We start from the raw sequence: 18260 nt of genomic DNA, 5'->3' as shown, positions 1-18260 counted from the left end.
TTTCACCACATCCTCAGGCAATGAATTCCAGAGCTTAATTATGTGTCGAGTAAAAAAAATATTTTCTTTTATTAGTTTTAAATGTATCACCTATTAACTTCATTGAATGTTCTCTAGTCTTTGTAAACAATCTATTCACATTTACTCATTCCACAGGCCTCTATCATATCTCCCCTCAGTGGTCTCCTTGCCAAGCTGAATAGGGAAATCATTCCATCCCTTTTATCATCTGAAGAGTGCTCGGCGGGGGAGATGGCAGGAAGAGGGCACATCAGAGTTGGTGAAAGTTACTATGAGGAAAGCTGCCCCAGATCACACCCACTCCTCCTTCCCTCCCTTTCTATCTTGGATTATTAAATTATATCCTGCCTTTCCCGTGATAAACACACAAAGTGACAAAGAGTCTTACACAACAGAAAAAGATAAAGAAGCGGGCACAGTCTTTAAAAATGAATTGCCCTTTAGGGCCCTATTTTTTTGGAGGCAGCTACCTCCGAAATTCTTGTTAGCTTTCCAGCCAGCAAGGATTGCCCGTGCTCACAGCTGGTGCAAATTTCCACTTGACTCAATTGCCTTCAGGGGGCTGGATTCATGATTACCTTCTCCAGGAAAGGGGTATAAAGAGCTCCTAAGGCGCAAAAACTCTCAGTGTGCTGGGGTTACAGTAATCAGGATGGGGCAGAGAGTGAAACTAGCCTTTGGGGTCCTTCTCTGGCTGCTCAGTGCTACTGCCTGGGGCTCTCTTTCTGATCGCAGGCCTCACGGTATTCTCATCCCCTGGCTTCGCTCCGGTCTGCCCAAGGATGGGCGCCCGCACCCCGTTACAGTTCAGTGCAAAGAGGCTAGGATGGTGGTGACTGTGCAGAGGGATCTGTTCGGCACAGGGCGGCTGATCAAAGCTGCTGACCTCAGCCTTGGTCCCGCTTCCTGCAAGCCCAAGCCTGCAGCAGGAGACGCCGCGGCTACCTTTGACGTGGGACTCCATGAGTGTGGCACCAGCCTGCAGGTAATACGGAGTTGCTTCTGCGCACGTCCTCTGTGTGCCTTCCTGAGAACTTAGGCAGTCATAGTGTCGGTGCTATACGAGGCTGGTCCCGTGCTGAGTACCGCTCCTGTAGGCGAGGTCTGCTGCTAGCTGTCCTCCTTAATCTCTTGCATGAGCTGTTGCTGACTCCACTGGCTCTATTCTGCCTCTTCGGATACCTGGACTAATGGGTTAGGGCTCTTACAGTGGTCCTATAGCCCGTCGCGTCTCCCGGTGTCCCACTGCCCCGTCGTACTTTCCTTCTCCCTTTTTTCCAGCCCCCGCGGGCCAACTGAAAGCCTCCGTTCTGCCTACCCCCCACTGCCCAATGGTAAGCCTCCTTCATTCTGCCTGCCCCCGCGCAGGCCAATCGGAAGCCTCCTCCCTTCCTACTGTGAGCAGGAAGAAAGGAGGAAGGCTTTGATTGGCCGGTGAGGCAGGCATCGCATAGCCCGGGGGTGGGGTGTGATTGAGAGAGACAGATCAGGAGGATGACTGGTGTGAGAGAGACCGAGACTGGTCGTGGGGTCTAATTGGCGGTGTGTGTGTGAGTGACCGGCTGTGGGCGCTAAGGAAGAGCACTGCGAGGACAGAGCTTCAGCAGCCCTTGCTACTTCTGGTGAGTGCTATTGGCCTGCAAGGGAAAGGAGAGTTGCTGGAGAGGGTAAACAAAAAGGTGGCTTTTTAAATTTTTTTCTTGATTGACTGCCATTTTAATTATTGGGTATTATGTGATGTTTTGAAATCTTATTGATATGTGGACACGTTTTAATAACTTGAGTTCTTAATTGTAACATTTTTAGTATAGCTTTACAATTATTTGTGTGGGGCTCTATAGCAGCTTGGCTTATTCTGTTTTCCCAATACTAAATGTATTAGTGTTTAGGACCTGGGGTTTAATAGTTCTATTTCTTAGTTGTTACTGTTGGAGTGTGTTCCATAATACAGATGTTAGTTTGTGCATTATTGCAAATCCTGAGTCTGTTAAGTGCTATATTTCTCCAGGTTCACACTGCATGCAGAGTGACTTTTTTGGTTTTCCATTCCAGTTTGTCTCCATATTTATAATTTGTGGGTTTTCTGTACTTGAAGGTCAGTTCTGGGGGTGTGACCGCAGTGAGGTATTTTACTAGCATGTAGGCATTTGTATCAATCTTATTTGTTTTCTCAATAGGATATGCATTAATGGTAAACTACTGTCTTTGCCTTAGGCTATTGTGCCTGTAGTAAAGGAAGTTTGTTTTGCTTTTACTGGGATGTCGTCAGAACCAGAATCTCTTTTTGTATGGAGAGTTGTACAGGGTAATGCCCTAGATCTGCTCTGCACTCATTGCTGGGGGTTGAGGGGATTCCTGTGGATGCAGAGTACATGTTTACATTTAGCCCCATGATGGTCACATGTTCAGTGTGTCCCGGCCAAAAGGTTGAGAACCACTGCTATAGCCTATGTTCATGGAGCTGGGCCTGCAAACCCAATCTGGGAGGTTATTGAAGGTGTAGGAAGAAATCCTTAATACTCAAGGTGAAAAGGTGTGCTAGGAGTTGAGTTGCAAGGTCTTGCTCTAGTTGCATGTGTCCTAAAGACTGGACCAGGCGCACGGGTATAGGCCATGGGCTAAGACATTCCTCAGGCTTGCTTGCCAGGAGTAAGGCCTTGCCTAATGGACTTCAAGGTCTGACTAAAGCTTGTAGCAGCAAACCTTCAGCTCTAAGGTAACAGGCCTCGCAGTAGGCTAACTGTTGCTAACAACATGGCGTATAGCTTTGAGTGGCTGGGATTAAACTCGCTGCAGCTCAAGATCTAAGTTTGGCCACCTTTACCCAGGCTTCACTTTCAATCTGAACTGGGATTAACTAATGCTCCATTACTTCAGGTGAATACTGGTTTATAGTTTATGCTATTCTATACCATTTTTTGCTGTTAAAACTACTTTAAATGTAACAGATTGTTGTAATTGTAAACCGGAGTGAAGGCAACTCTGCTATACCTCTGTATATAAAAATAAAGTACCTCTTAAAACACCCAAGAAGGTGGCGGAGCAGGCTGTAGAATAACCAGGAGTGGGTAAGTCAAGGGGTGTCCTATTAAACCAAACTCGAACCTTTCACTTATCCAATCACTGAAGGGAGCAGGGCAGGCCCCAGATGTTGAACCTCTGGCCAGATGGGAACTTGGTGGCTGCTTAGGGGGCCGTCTTCGGTGTTACAAACTCTTCTCAGGCCTCCTCCCTAATGCAAGGCTTGCTGAGCAGCCTAAACCTAAGAGTAACCACCTCACCGAGGGAGACAGGCACTGTCAACATGGGGAGAGCTCTGGGAGGCACTATCCCCATGCAACGTTAGACTCCAGCTTCTCCCAGAGGGTACAGCTCACGTTAAGCAAGGTGTTAACGATTTGAGGGGGTGATGGAACAGCTTAGTGGAAAACTATAAAGGCACAGCCTAGTCTGTCACAAAGTCAAACGTAGGGAAAACAACTTCTGGAGCTGAAACAAAATTTCCTATCCTGCTCAATAAGCAGACAGGTCAGCTGAAGCTTGGCATTTAGTGATTCTTAGTGCAACAATCAAAAGCATGACACGGGTGACAAATCGGCTGCAACTCCATAAGGCTATCTACAGCTGTGCTCTCACCTTTCCAAATACAAGCTCAGTGACTTGCTACCACCTACTACAAGTAGCTCCCTGCACCAGAGGATGTGGTTAGTGTAGCTGGGTTCAAAAAAGGTTTGGATAAGTTCTTGGAGAAGTCCATTAATGGCTATCAATCAATTTTACTTAGGGAATAGCCACTGCTATTAATTGCATCCGTAGCATGGGATCTTCTTAGTGTTTGGGTAATTGCTGGGTTCTTGTGGCCTGGTTTTAGCCTCTGTTGGAAACAGGATGCTGGGCTTGGACCCTTGGTCTGACCCAGCATGGCAATTTCTTACGTTCTTAGTCTTCTCAAATCTCACTCCCTGTCCTAGAGGAGGAAGTGACTTGTCCCAAGAAGCATCAGTGGGAGGAATGGCTTTCAGCCTGTGCTGCCCTAATCAGTAAGCCATGCCAAATATTGTTGGGCAGCCTACAACATCTGTGTAGTTGGTGCATCTTTGCATGTAAATTGGACTCTGGTTGTGAAGCCATTATTTAACATTCTGTAAGTAAGAGAAATTGGCTTCTAAAGCTAAATTTTAAACTGTCCAGATCTTTCCTCCAGAATAAAGCTGAGTATCCTCTGCTGAAGCCACCCCCTAGTCCATGTTATAGGCTCATTTTATGTGGACCTTGAAGAAACTGACCAGAGCACAATTGTAGGAGGATTAAGCCACTCAATCTGGGGTTTTTTTTGTGACTAAGCCACAGATAATACAAAAATCTATGGTGCACAAAACTAAAAGTGGAGCTTCTAGCTTCATTATATAATAAAGCATGTGTGTGCCTATAAATTGTGCACAATCTGTATTATCTGTGGCATAGTCACAAAAGGCTCCTAACTTATAGGCTCCTCAAGTTAAGTGAAGGTGATTTAAAGACGTTTTCATCAGCTAGCATCTACCTCCTGTAGAGCCCTTTCTTCAGGGAAGCATCCTAACTTAATTCTGCATCACTGTCTCTGCAGATGACTCCAGACTTGCTGGTCTACAGCACACACCTGTCCTATAACCCAACCACTTTGGGCAACCAAGCTATCATCAGAAGCAATCCAGCTGTCATTCCCATTCAGTGTACTTACCCAAGGTAAGGTGAATGTGCACCCTTCCCCATCCTGTTCTCACAGCTATCTGCCTGTAGTTGACCTAAATCCCTGGGCTTTCCTATCTCTGCAGGACTGGCAATGTAAGCAGTAAGGCTATCAAGCCAACCTGGGCTCCCTTCAGCTCTACTATCTTTGCAGAAGAGAGGCTGGCTTTTTCCTTGCGACTGATGAATGGTAAATGGGAATATAGCTTCTAATAGGAATTAGCTTGTAGAAATCTGCTTGCACTAAACTTCTTGAATTTTCAGATGACTGGAGTGCCGAAAGAACTTCCACTGAGTTCCACCTGGGTGATGAGATCCACATTGAGGCCTCTGTCAAGCCTGGAGACCATGCACCTCTGACAGTCTTCATTGATAGCTGTGTGGCTACAGTATCTCCAGACAAGGACTCCAGTCCCAGATACAGAATTGTTGACTCCTATGGGTAAGGCCTGCTGGTCACTCAAACTTGGGGAAGAAAGGCTTGTTATCCAGTTGCATCCTGGGATGCACCAGCATGCATGGAAAATGAGAACTCATTTAGTGGCTTGATGCACAATTTCTATCTAATTCCTAGACAGCAGATTAACATTTCCACCATGTGGTAACTTTCAGGTAGAGAATTAGGTTTATTCAATTCAGTGCTTCCTGACCTGAGGCACTACAGGAAGGATGCTCCTCAGACAGGGGGGGAATAGTATTATATGCAGATCAAAGCAAGGTTTCTGCATGTCCCACTTTAAAGTAGGACATCTTTCATGTGTGTTAGAGCATCAAGAAATGATGCTTTACCCTATAAGCTAATGGGGATATTCCTAGCTTGTAGCCAGATGGAATCCAGACCAATGGATATTGTACTCTTCTGCTAGCAGATGGGAGACTGGGAGTCAGATTTCAAAGCTGACATTCTACATATACCCGTGCAGGAAGCTTAGCTCTTCAGTATTTTCAATCTCCCAGCAGATTCAGACACTATTCCACACACTAGAATAATGTAACAACTTAAAACAAGAAGAAAATTTTACCTTAAGATGGAGCCCTGCGTCTCCTGCAGTGATACCTAAGGGTCCCTCCCCTAGTCTAATTCCTGAGGTGATTTCAGAGATCCTTCAGAGGTAAGCCTTGGTTCAGCAGCCAAATCCCAGTGTGGACCTAACACCTCCGGGTGGGTGAAAGGCAGCAGGTGCAGATTTGAGCACAGCGGTGAAGGTATTTTCCTCTTTCTGAGATCACCTGGCACGCAATCAGTAAGGTAGAAACCTTTAAATCTAAGTCTCCAGAGCTTTAACAGCTGTACCAAACTTTTCTCCCAGCAAGTTTAAGGGCACCGATCGGGTTGAGCAGCCCCAGGTCGGCTAGGCACCAATCCAGTGTGAGGACCCTCCAGGGGATGCCATTTTGTAAGCAGGATCATCTGCACCATATTTCCCCCCCTTGTGCAGGGTTGGTCAGCCAACACACACAACTTGGTGTGCACAGCCACCGTGAGGTTTCCCACGTGCATAAACATCACACCACCATCCAAGAAGGCCCCTCCCTCTGCTCAGCCTGCCGCATAAGAGCAGCACAATCAGAATTGGAGCTCCTCCTGTGCCAGCAGTGCGATGAAGCTCAAAGGGAACCAAAACCTGGCCCTCTACAGTCAAAGGGTCCAGAACCATTGATTGTACCCCCAGACCTATGTATCTCCGGCTCAGGGGCACTCACTTTAACCACCCCAGGGATCAACATGGACCCAGGAACCTTCTCCTGGGTAGAATTCTTTAGAGGGCTGCAAACCTTTGTTCAGGCACAATCAGCCCCTGCAGTGCACCAGGCTCAACACCACCTGGAAGATCAGGATCCTCCCAGACCGCTTGAGATACACCTCACCTAACCAAGAGCCTCAGATCCAGACTCATCTGAGGGCAAGGGTGACTCCCTGGAAGAATGAGAAATCCCCCTCCAAGGATGGAACCATGCTTCACTCCTTCCACAAGGATGAATTACCAGCCCTTGTTTCCCAGACTGAAGACACTGGGCACCGACCCTATGGCAGAACCAAAGAACCCATGTTGGTGTCCTTTGTAAGGCTTCATGCTACTTTCCCATGATGGAAGCCATCCAGGAACTGATTGACCTGGAATGGAATACCCCAGAGGCCAGCTTCAAAGGGGGGGTGATCCCTGGAAGCCCTATATCCTCTGGAACCCACAGCCAAGTAACATCTGCATTTTCCTAAAGTTGATGCCATGGTCTGCAGTCTCCAAGTGAACAACGATCCCTGTTGAGGGAGGAGCAGCTCTGAAGGATCTGCAGGACATACAATTAGTCCATCCTTAAGCAGACTTTTGACACAGCAATGATACTGCAGACTGCTTCCTGCTGTGCACTGGTGGCACGCTCCTGCTTGCTCCTCTCTAGAGACACGTTCATCTAGAGAAACACTGGAACCTGTGGCGTCCTTCCTCACTGATGCAACCTCAGATCTAGTACATACCTCAGCCAGGGTCTTGGTAGTGGCAGCCTGAAGACAGCTATGGCTACAGAACTGGTCAGCAGATGCAACCTTGCGTGAATGCCTATAGAGAATCTCTCTTGCTCGGCAGGGAGTTGGAGAAGTTAGCCAACAAATGGGAAGATGCCCCAGCTACCAGAACAAAGGAGTAGATCTCATCATTTCAGAACCTACAAGAATACACTGTTCCAGGCACCTCATACAGCCAGAAGGTCACAGCCTTTTCAGAATGCAGGGGCAGGCCCTAGCCATACTCCACAATGAGAAGACATAGGGGGTCGTGTTACCCTCATCTACCAAAGATGGGTTGACTTAACATTAGACAGTTGAGTCCTAAACATATTCCAGAGTATCCTTTAACTTCCACAGCGTTCCTCCGACAAACTCTAGACATCACCCTGCCATTTCCACTATTAAGCAACTGGCAGTAGAAACCACACTAACAAGACTTCTCAACCTGAAGGCAATAACCCAGGTGTCAAGTCCCAAAAAAATACTGGACACTATTCAATCTATCATTCTGACCTATCTTGGATCTCAATGTCAACCGTTACCTGAGGGTACCACACTTCCACATGGACATCCTACACTCTGTTTTATAAGGGCTGTACAACTGGGAGAGTTTCTACCCTCCCTAGACTTTTCTGAAGCCTACCTCCACATACCAATCCATCAGGACCACCAATGCTTCCTGCACCACAATACTGGGTCACCAGTTCCAGGCACTATCCTTCGGCCTAGCAACCTCCCCCAGGACCTTCACCAAAATAATGGTAGTCATGGTGGCAACATTGAGGAAAGAAGGGATCCTGGTACACCCTTATCTAGACAATTGGCTGATCAGGGCGAAGTCTGCAGAGGAGAGTTGGCATACCACCTCCAGAGTCAAGAGCCTACTGCAGGAGCTCAGTTGGGTCATGAACACAGGCAAGAGCTGTCTCCAGCCATCTTTCACTAGAGTACCTGGGGGCCCATTTCAACACCAAACAGAACAAGGTCTTCCTAACTCCTGCAAGGAGAAGGAAACTGGAACACTCACAAATATTAATGTCCAATCCACATCCCAAGGTATGGGACTACCTTAAAGTCCTCTGCCTCATGGCATCAACCCTGGAAGTTCTGTGGGCAAGGGCCCATATGCAACCACTCCAGCATTCCCTACTGTCAAAATGGAACCCACTGGCCCAGAACTCCTCAATTCACCTCCAACTACAGCAGAGGTTCAGGATCAGCTCCAATGGTGGACTTAGGAAGACCACCTAAGCAGAGGAGTGACCCTATCCCCACCAAACTGGGTCTTGCTCACCACAGATGCAAGCCTGCGAGGGTGGGGAGCACACTGTCAGGAGCTGACGGCCCAGGGACAATGAACACAAACAGCCTAGAAGCTCGAGCAGTCAGACTAGCGTGCCTACAACTCACCCACAGACTCCAGGTCGAGTTGGTCAGAGTAATGTCAGACAAACTCAACAGTCACATCAGCCAGCAGGTGTCTCTCTGGAAATAGACCCCCTAATGGCATGGGTGGGAATGAACCCTCAAGGGATTTTGACCTCCCACATCGTGGGAAAAGACAGCATCTCAGCAGAAAGCCTAGATCCCGGGGAATGGACACTGTCAACCACAGCCTTCCAGCTGATATATCACTGGGGCCTCCCAGCCATGGATCTATTGGCAACCCATCTCAATGCCAAAGTCCCAAGGTTCTTCAGCTGCAGACAAGAACATCAATCCCAGGGATAGACAGTCTCATCTAGAACTGGCCAGAGGAAGACCTACTGTACACCTTACCTCCATGGCCCCTACTGGGCAGGGTCATCCACAAGAGAACGTCACAGGGGACTAGTTCAACTAGCTGCCCCAGACTGGCCAAGATGACCATGGTATACAGACTACTTGTGGGGAAACCCTCTGTCTACTTCCACAGAGGGACATTTCCCCAAAGATCTCTCTATTCTCTTACAGTATGGCCCTTGAGAGGGCTAGCCTGAAGAAGCAGGGTTACTCAGTCTGTCATTGACACCTTGCTCCAAACACAAATTTTCTACCTCCCTGTCTTACATAAGGATCTGGAGAGTATTCAAAGTCTGGTGTGAAGACTACAGGATCCACCTGCAGACAGCTAAAATTCCCATAATCCTGGAGTTCCTACAGGATGGGATGAAGAAAGGGTTGTCACTCAAAAGTTCAAGTTGCCAAGGTGGACTGCATCAGACAATCAACTCAATGTGTCCCATTTCCTGAAAGGAGTTAAACATCTCCAACCACCCTAAAGTGGCCAGTGTCCCTATGGAATCTCAATATTGTATTAGACTCCCTGCTAAGAAGTCTTTCAGACTAATACATGATCTGTCACTACACCTCCTAACTTTAAACAGCATTCTTGGTAGCAATCTGTTCAGCTCATTGTATCTCTGACCTTCAGACACTATCCTGTTGAACTGTTCCTTAGGTTCACACCTGGAACCATAAACTGATTGTCCCCTCATTCTTACCGAAAGCAGCTTCACATGAAGCAAACCATCTCACTACCATCCCCCAGACAATCATAAGGACTCTGAGGTCTTGTGCCTTCTTTGCCATCTGAATGTCAGACTCCTAGTCCAATACCTGGAAAGAACAGAACCTGTGTGCAAAACAGATCACCTCTTTCTTCACAGCAGAAAGAAGCAAGGGGAAGCAGCATCCCGGGCAACCATTGCCAGCTGGATAAAAGTAATCAAGGCAGGAAAGCCCTCATCTCTACAGATAATGCACATTCTACAAAAGCCCAGGCTGTCTCCTGGGCGGCAACATGGTCCTCCATACACACCTTATCCAGGTTTTACCACCTGGATGTTCAGGCCAGGGAGGACACGGCGTTCGCAAGGGCAGTACTAAGTGGACCACGGGCAGCCTCCCACCCTGTGCAGGAGTAGCTTTTGCATCCCATTGGTCCTGAGTCCATCTGGCTACACGCTAGGAAATGGAGAAATTACTTACCTGATAACTGTTTTCCTTAGTGTAGACAGATGGACTCAGTATCCCACCCACAGCTGCCCCAGAAAAAACCTCTAACCAACCTTGAGACTAAAATAATACAGGTAAGCCATGGACTACTCCCTAGTGCAAGACACCCACATCTTGTGGTATTCAATTGAACCAGTTCAAGTTTAATAAAGTTACTAAGCCAACATATATCCACAATGGTTTTCAAGGAGAACACTGAAGAGCTAAGCTTCCTGCACAGGTATATGTACTCAGTCTCCCATCTGCTAGCAGAAGAGTACAATGTCCTATCTGTCTACACTAAGGAAAATGAAATTCAGGTTATCTTTCTGTTTTTCCCACAACAGAATATTCAAAATACCTTCCACATTAAGACCAAGGTCCAAGGACTGAGCATGAGTTACTTGTATCTTATAACAGATTTGCCTGAAGTAAACTTGTTATCCAGTCATCCCCCCCCCTTCTGTTACTTCCTTAGATGCCTGGTAGATGGGAAGCAGGAGGACTCCTACTCATCCTTCAGATCCCCAAGGAGCCAGCCAGAGAAGCTCCAGTTCAGCGTTGATGCCTTCAGATTTCCTGGCGATATTAAATCCTCGGTAAGCTTTCTACTCTGGGAGTGCTTAGTTAACCTTCCCACACTGCCTAATTCTCCTATCCCTTGTTCCCAGACCTATATCACTTGCAGTTTGAGGGCTGCTGCAGCTGATCAGACACCAGATCCCATGCACAAGGCTTGTTCTTTCAGTAAGACCAGCCACATGTGAGTAGCTGAGACCCCTACTTAAAGGGTTTGGGGCAGAAGGTGGCCAGCAGAAGTCTTAAACTTGGTCTTCTCTTTCAGGTGGACTGCAGTAGAAGGGCCAAGTAACATCTGCAACTGTTGTGAGACTACAGACTGTGGGGTCCTTGGACAGCCCAGGGGCTTAAGGCCTTTCTTCCCAGTGCCTAGAAGGATAGGAAAGAGATCTGTAACATCCCTTCCTGGTGAGTTAAGGGGGAGAAGGTGCCTACACAAATCATGCTGCCCCCCCCCACTGTGGCATGCATAAGCAGTACATCTTACTGGCACAGTAACAAGTGCTGATCCTAAACAGCCTTTGCTTGGTGACATCTCCCAACACTCAAGCAGAAATAGGCATGCTGCTCTTAAAAGCACAATGCATGTTGGTGCATCAGATCCCTCTAGAGCAGCCTGTACTATCAAACTAATTCTGGACAGCTATCTTCCTAACTGGGAATAGTATTCTGTACTCCAGAGAGGTGGCATGGGGAGGGGGGACCACTGCAGATACTAGATCTGGTAGTCAACCCACTACTGGCTGAAGCCTCTCCTCTACCTTACCTAGTTCATGTAACTTGAGAGGGAAGTGGCTGCATGTACACTCCTATAGTGAATGGTACAAGTGGAGGAGGAATAGAAACTTGAAACATCAGATCTCTCATGTCCAACTTTCCCCAATACAGATGTGGCTGATGTCCAGCTGAGGCCTATCTCTGTTCTGCAGGCAGTTCCCTTGGAAGCCTCACATGAGGGCGGGTCAGAGCCACAAGGTATGCTTGAACTTAGCTATAGTCACTTTACACTTCCATGTGAACTGACCTGGCTCCTGGTCCCCTATCAAACCAGGGCACGACTGGCCGGCATATGTTCACATGGGCTTCTCTCCTTGGAAGAATACTGCTCCAGGCACAGGAGAAACCCTAAACAGCATCGAGCTTCAAGAAGGCTCAGGGTGGGGACCCTGATTTAAAACTTAGAGCTTGGAAGCTGAATTTCTTTCCCTAACAAGTACTCGGTGGCTATGGGTCTGAAATCTAAGGTGGGGGCTGTTAAGCCTAAGTCCTGTAACCCAAATGATTGGGGTCTAGCAGAGCATGTGGTTAACTCTTGATGCAATCTGACACTGCTTCTTATTCCTTGCAGGTATGACAAACTTCTGGATGGTGACAGCTTTGGTCATAGCAGTGCTTACCCTGCTGCTTTCTGCTGCCTTGGGGTTGATGCTTTTTGTCAAAAGGGGCAAACATTTCTAGTTAACTATTCTGTACAATAAAGCAAAAGACTTCTGATATCTTCTGCTCTCTGCCTGTGAGCCCTTATTGCTCTTCTCATGGCACCTTAAGGATGAGGTTAACATGCAGTCTCTCAGGAGATGCAGCTCTCTTAGCTAATACACAGCCACTTGTACTCACTGACAGCTGGGCCTGGTACAAGGCTAATAGGCCTCCTAGACCTTCTGTATTGGAAGCAACTCTAGCCCTGCCTAACTTAGGCCCCCCTGCCATCTCGGTTCCTAAAAGGCAAACTTTTTTACCAACCCTCTCCAATGTCACTTAAGTCTAGCCTTATGTACGGAACAGTGTCTCTTTTTTTTTTTTTTTTTTTCTTTACTATCTTTGCTTATGTGAAGAGGGCTGCTGTTCCTAGAGAATGTATAGCACTGCCACTGTTGCTACCAGAACTTTTCTAAGCTACTTCATTATCTTAAAATGTATCCTGTCTGGTCCCATTGCTTTGACCATTTTCAGTTTTTCTAATTCTGTGCAAACTTTCAACTTTGTAAGTGGCATACACTATATGTACTCCTACTATCTATGAGTGATCTTTCTCCAACACCTGCTTTGCAGCTTGCCCAAAAATGTATTCATTCGTTCTGCCTCTTCCTTGTCACCCTCCTTTTTTTGCATTGCAATCTCTGCACTTTCTTTTTTCACTAACTCTTTTTTTTTTTTTTTTTTTTTTTTTTTATTTTAAACATCTCTAATCTCTCCCTCTACAGGTCTGAGTAAGATACAGAGAATGAACATGCTAGGGGCAACCTTCCACATTAAGAGACTAAATTACAGTGTAGGAAGCCCAGTTAAATGGGTAATGACTCAAAGATCTGCTTAAAAAGCAAGGTTTTTTTTCTTGCTTCCAAAATGAACTTAGATAATGCAGAGCATTTCAGATCTGTGGGCCTACCCTAACAAATGTCTTAGTGTATGATTGGTTTAGCTGAATCAATCTGCCATGAAGAAGGAATATGTAAGACCCTGCAACTGATCTCAGGGTCCTTAGTTAACTTGTAGATGTTAAAGTGCACTGAGGAAGACTATCTTCACTTCATGTTTTATGGATCAGGTTTAGGATCTTGAGTTTGATTCACCATTGGATAAGTAGCCAATGGAGGGATTTTAACAGCACTAGGTTGTATGATCATATTACACCTATGTGAACTTATGATATCACATTCTTCATTGTCTACAAAACCCTTATTACAGATACAGGCAGCCCAAGTAAAATAAAGCTGGAAAAATCAAGACCTGAGAAGATGAGTGCTTGGAGGGCAGTACTCAAATCATTAGCATTTAAAAATGGTTTTCATTTCCATAACACCTGGAGTTTCTAGATGGACTAAAAAAAGTCATCTTGTTTGTTTACTTAGCTATTTTTTTTTTCTCTTATACCTTTGCTTACCTGATTACCTTCTCTGCTTCCCTCAACTTTTCCATATATTTTCCTTGTCCTCTCTGAGATCCTTTGGAATGCCAAATCATTTACCCTTTACCCTCTCAACTGTTTTATTTAAAGCATAATGGCCTCCCCCCCCCCCCCCCCCCCCCCCCCCCCACACTTTCCTAATGTGGCACCTCATGAAGGTGTCTGACCAAGGGGCAAGGTCATGCAGTATAAAGTAGAGCAGAAGTGGACAATTCTGTTCTGATTGACATGAGAACTGATTTGAGCACCCCTGGATTAAGGGACCACAAATTCAGATTTACTGCTTTTAGTTGCCTGGAGATAAACTGAAAGAGTTGTACTAAGTGCAGTATTATTCATGTTGAAATACTATCTTAGTAAAATTGGAATACCATGACAGTGTCTAGCTTCTTTACTGGCATTTGAAAGATCAGTATATAACCAAATGTGCAGGGTCTTGGCACTTTATCCTCCCTTCCCCCCCCCCCCCACCCCCCAACTGTGAACCAAGGTTCAGAGAAGACTAGAACTTATTCCTGCTAGGTGGAGGGTAATTTTATAATAGTGCACTAAGGCTAAAGTCTATGTGTAGAAAGTGCATGCAGATTTCAGCCCAGATTTTCAAAGTGGGCTTATTTCATAAGTCTGCTTAGAAAATTTAGCCTCTCCATGATGAATGCGGTGTAGCTTTCCCTAATGCAGTTACATCTGCTTGTGTGTGAGTAGATTTTCACCCAAACACTGAAAATCAAAGGAATGTGCCCCTCCCTGAATGCCTCTGTCCAGTGTGCACAGAATTGCTTCTGTGCATATTTTTATGAGCATAAACCCTGGAGCAATTTTCTAAAAGCCCATTTATAGGCATGAAATCAGGTTTTATGCATGTAAATGCTTTTGAAAATCAGGCACTAAATATGTGCTCTTATACATTAAGGAGAGCCCAGGTCAGGGTTGCACTAATACAAAAATCTGTTGGTGTTACAATCTGTTCTTAAATTCTTTTTAATATACCAATGCTCAAGACCAGGTCTTATCGTACCGGTTTACAATGGAACTGGGGTTCTCTTAGTTTACACTGCTGTTCTTCTATTTCACCTAGATCTTCCCATCATGCCAGTTACCCAGTTTAACAAATCTGGTATTCTTGAAGTCCAGGACCCTGCCTTTGTTTGATTACTCTCTGCCTTTTGTTATTACAATAATCCATCCTATCTGGTAACATTTGGACCTTAGGTGACAACTTACTGTAACATTAGAAGCAGTTTCCCCCTTTTATTAGGTCCAGTATTTCTCCCTTATGTGGGGATTTTGTTTTCAGTTGTCTGAGGAGGTCCTGTTGTAGGGAATCTAACTTTCTGCAGCAGGGGTGCTCCACTTCACATGTGGTAGATCAAAACACTTCCCCTTTCACTGTAATCTTATGGTTCTTTCACTGAATCTATATTCAACTTTTCTGCCTATGAGGTCTGTATATCAGGCAGGTGTAAACAGAAGTGCCATTTCCTTTTTCTAAGATAACCCATAGTGTCTCTTCCTTTCCTCATACCCCCTGCATGTCAGTTAGAACAATGGTTATTTATGTTCTGCGTAAACTAAGGAGAGAGAGCAGAGAGTGACCAAGAAAGAGAACTTGAATGCTGGAATAGGTGGGAGTGATGTAGACAGATCCACAACTTAAGTACTGTAGGATTATCTATGATTACAATAAGCTGCCCACATAAGAGAGAGACCCATAATAGGCAGGTAGGAAGGAGACTGGATAATTAAAGGGGGGGGAAATGTACCAGACTCTACAGAGCACCTACATATTATCATTTCATATTACTGAGGCCCATGTACATCAATTTAATCAGGGGAAATCATCATGAGACTTGACTATGGGTTTGGAACAGTACAAAAGCAGTGTGCAGAAGGCACGATGTATGAAGTCAACTACAGGTCTTATGTGAAAAGAGAGAGGTGGTGATTGCTGGATAAAAGCAGGCATTTAAAAAAAACAACCCAGTTATCAATTCTGAAGCATATATTAGGAAATATCAACCATTTACAGTCTGCAGGAAATGTTATGGTTCATATACAGAATGTAATTGTGTCCAAGTTTTGTTCTTATAGAAATAAGCTGTTTTGAGCCAGTATTTAAAAAAAAAAAAAAAAAAGTTTTCACTTTTAACAAATAGGTAGGGATCTTTGCTTTCATTTTTTATTTTTCCTGGGAATTTCAATGTTATCACAAAGCATCAGTGGAAAAATTACTTTTCCAGTGATTTTTCTCTAGTGCTTATAACAAAGTAATTTTCACATGGATTTTTTTTTTATTATTTATAACTGACATTTCCAGGAAAAATAAAATAAAGTCTGAAAACAAAGGTCCCTACAAATATAATCAATCTTGTACATTGTTCTTGTATATTGTTCTTTATATAAGTCTATTTAACCTAGTTGTTGCCCCTTGTTCCTTGTAAAGGCCTCACCATTGTTTCATGGTGTTGCCATTTTAGTTCTATGTAAACCGATACGATGTGCAAACGGATATCGGTATATAAAAAATACTAAATAAATAAAATAGGAAGTGCTTTATCAATGTACTTCTCAGTCATAGATGGGGATCTGTGGATGGTGCAGTGCCATAGGGTCTAGACGTTAGACATGGTTATGCCATGGCAAAGCTATTATTGACAAAGGAGGGAGCTCTTCCTGCACCACATTGTGCGGCTATGGTCCTTGTACATCTCCAGAGCAATGAAAGGGCCAAAGAGGGAGTCGTTGCAACCGCAGGAAAAGAAGTTCAGAGTGAAGCTACAGTAATCATTAACAGGTCTGTCTAGAGCTGCAAATGATACTTGGAAGAACTTAGTTTCTCTCTTCATATCACACCTTCCACAAAATACACTGAAATAGCATCACAGAGCAAGTGGTATTGTATTATAAAATGAGCTAGAGCATTTCTGAAAGAGATGTAACCCTGGAAAATGGAAGGGGGGGGGGGGGGGGAGTCCCACTGTTTCAGTGGGACTTTGATAGAATGTATCACTGTATATTTGTTAAGGAATTTATTTTGAGGAGATTACTATAAAGTAGCCAAAATACACTACCAGCACAAGCCAGTGAGGGCACAATATTACCATACAGCTAAGTATATGCTATGTGTGTAGAGTTATTTGCCCCAAACTCCTTATCCAATGGTGAGCACGACACTTCTTATTTTCTCTTCACACAGGACAGTCCCTCTTCCAGATCTGTGAAGGCACTGGTAAGTAAGGCAAAGTCCCACTCCTCTGGAGCAAGCCGTGGGGCCTGAGTTTGAGTAACCACCCAAACAACTCCACTCTTTCCAAAACCAAAGACTACAGCCAAGCCCACATGCTCAACTCAAGTTATGTTGGGGAAGCTTGACTAATCTTAGGCATGGTTCAAAAAGTGCTGAAACCTCTTCCTGAAGATGTAACAGGGAAAATGAATAGTAAGGGAACAAAATATCCCTTACACTTACATGCTGGCCATGTTGTGTGCGTCATAGGTGAAAGAGAGAATTGCCCTCCCTGTCCAAAAACATCTAATTCAATTGAAGGAGATGGTGGTAGCTAGGATGCAGGAATGGGAAACTCAGAGGCAGAGGGATATTGGAGATGCAGCACAGGAAAGAGTTGGCACCCCACACAGTACTGTCAGCATAAGCAGCACCCTGTCAGCTGCCACCTCTTCCCCACCCCCTCTCAGCCACCCCCGCATGAATTCTCCTGGCACAAGCCATTGTTACAGCAGTTGGCAGAAGCGGATATTGTCCTCCCCACCAACAAAGAAGAATCTTAACATAAATTTCAGTGACATGCTATCTAACAGAATCCATCAAGAATATAGCCTCAGATTTATTTATTTAAACATTTTTATATACCGACAGTTGTTGGGAACATCTTCATTGGCATATTGGGCACACAAGGCTGCGATCTGGCTAGACCTGGCTAAGATGGCCCAGCATTTCCTCTTCTACCTGTGAGGTTCTGGTGCCAGCCTGCAGGTGGCTTGGTTTCCAAGAAGACTTTGATATAGAATGAACTTCTGACCTCCAACCAGCAGGTGTCACACTGTTTTCTTCAACTAGTTTGGTCATTCCTTCTGGTCTATGGTTCCCACTTCCTCTTGGGGGCCATCTTAATGTGATGATTTTCATTGATAGAGGGAGCCCCAAAATGATGAGTGGAACTGAGTTCAAGTTTGGGGTAAGGAAAGTAACAGAATGAAGCATCCTTGGTACCAGAACAAGAAGAGCATGATCATCCACCTGCACCAGCCTCCTACCCCTCAGGTTGAGCCCTCAGATGCTGAATGCCACTAGGCCTTTGGCTAAATAGGGCCAGTACTAGGGAATAGTCTATCAGATATAATAAATGTAGTCACAAAAAACAAATCAGAAGGACACATTGACAAGTAAGATCCATTTGAGAAACAGGCTGGAAGGAGACACCATGATGAGTTGAGATCTGGGGAATAGTAGGACTATTGCAGAGAATCTGGTAGCACGTAGTCACATGTGTAGTATAGGATCAAGCTCTGGCAATGAAAGCA

At 45.2% G+C, this 18260-nt stretch overlaps 1 protein-coding gene across 1 annotated transcript; it reads left to right on the top strand.

The window, feature by feature from the left end:
• The first annotated feature begins 631 nt into the window (after positions 1 to 631).
• Positions 632 to 12313, top strand: LOC115100355 (zona pellucida sperm-binding protein 3-like). Its single transcript, XM_029618772.1, has 9 exons — positions 632 to 1006; positions 4628 to 4746; positions 4836 to 4939; positions 5014 to 5191; positions 10710 to 10830; positions 10903 to 10994; positions 11076 to 11218; positions 11699 to 11785; positions 12159 to 12313. The coding sequence occupies exons 1-9, from the start codon at positions 674 to 676 to the stop codon at positions 12266 to 12268; spliced, it is 1287 nt and encodes a 428-aa protein (XP_029474632.1). The 5' UTR covers positions 632 to 673; the 3' UTR covers positions 12269 to 12313.
• Positions 12314 to 18260: the final 5947 nt, after the last annotated feature.

This window comes from Rhinatrema bivittatum, chromosome 10, assembly GCF_901001135.1.
Source record: "Rhinatrema bivittatum chromosome 10, aRhiBiv1.1, whole genome shotgun sequence".
In the NCBI taxonomy this organism is placed as follows: domain Eukaryota; kingdom Metazoa; phylum Chordata; class Amphibia; order Gymnophiona; family Rhinatrematidae; genus Rhinatrema; species Rhinatrema bivittatum.
The sequence above is the reverse complement of the archived record's forward strand: the minus strand, read 5'-3'. Positions and strand labels throughout refer to the sequence as shown.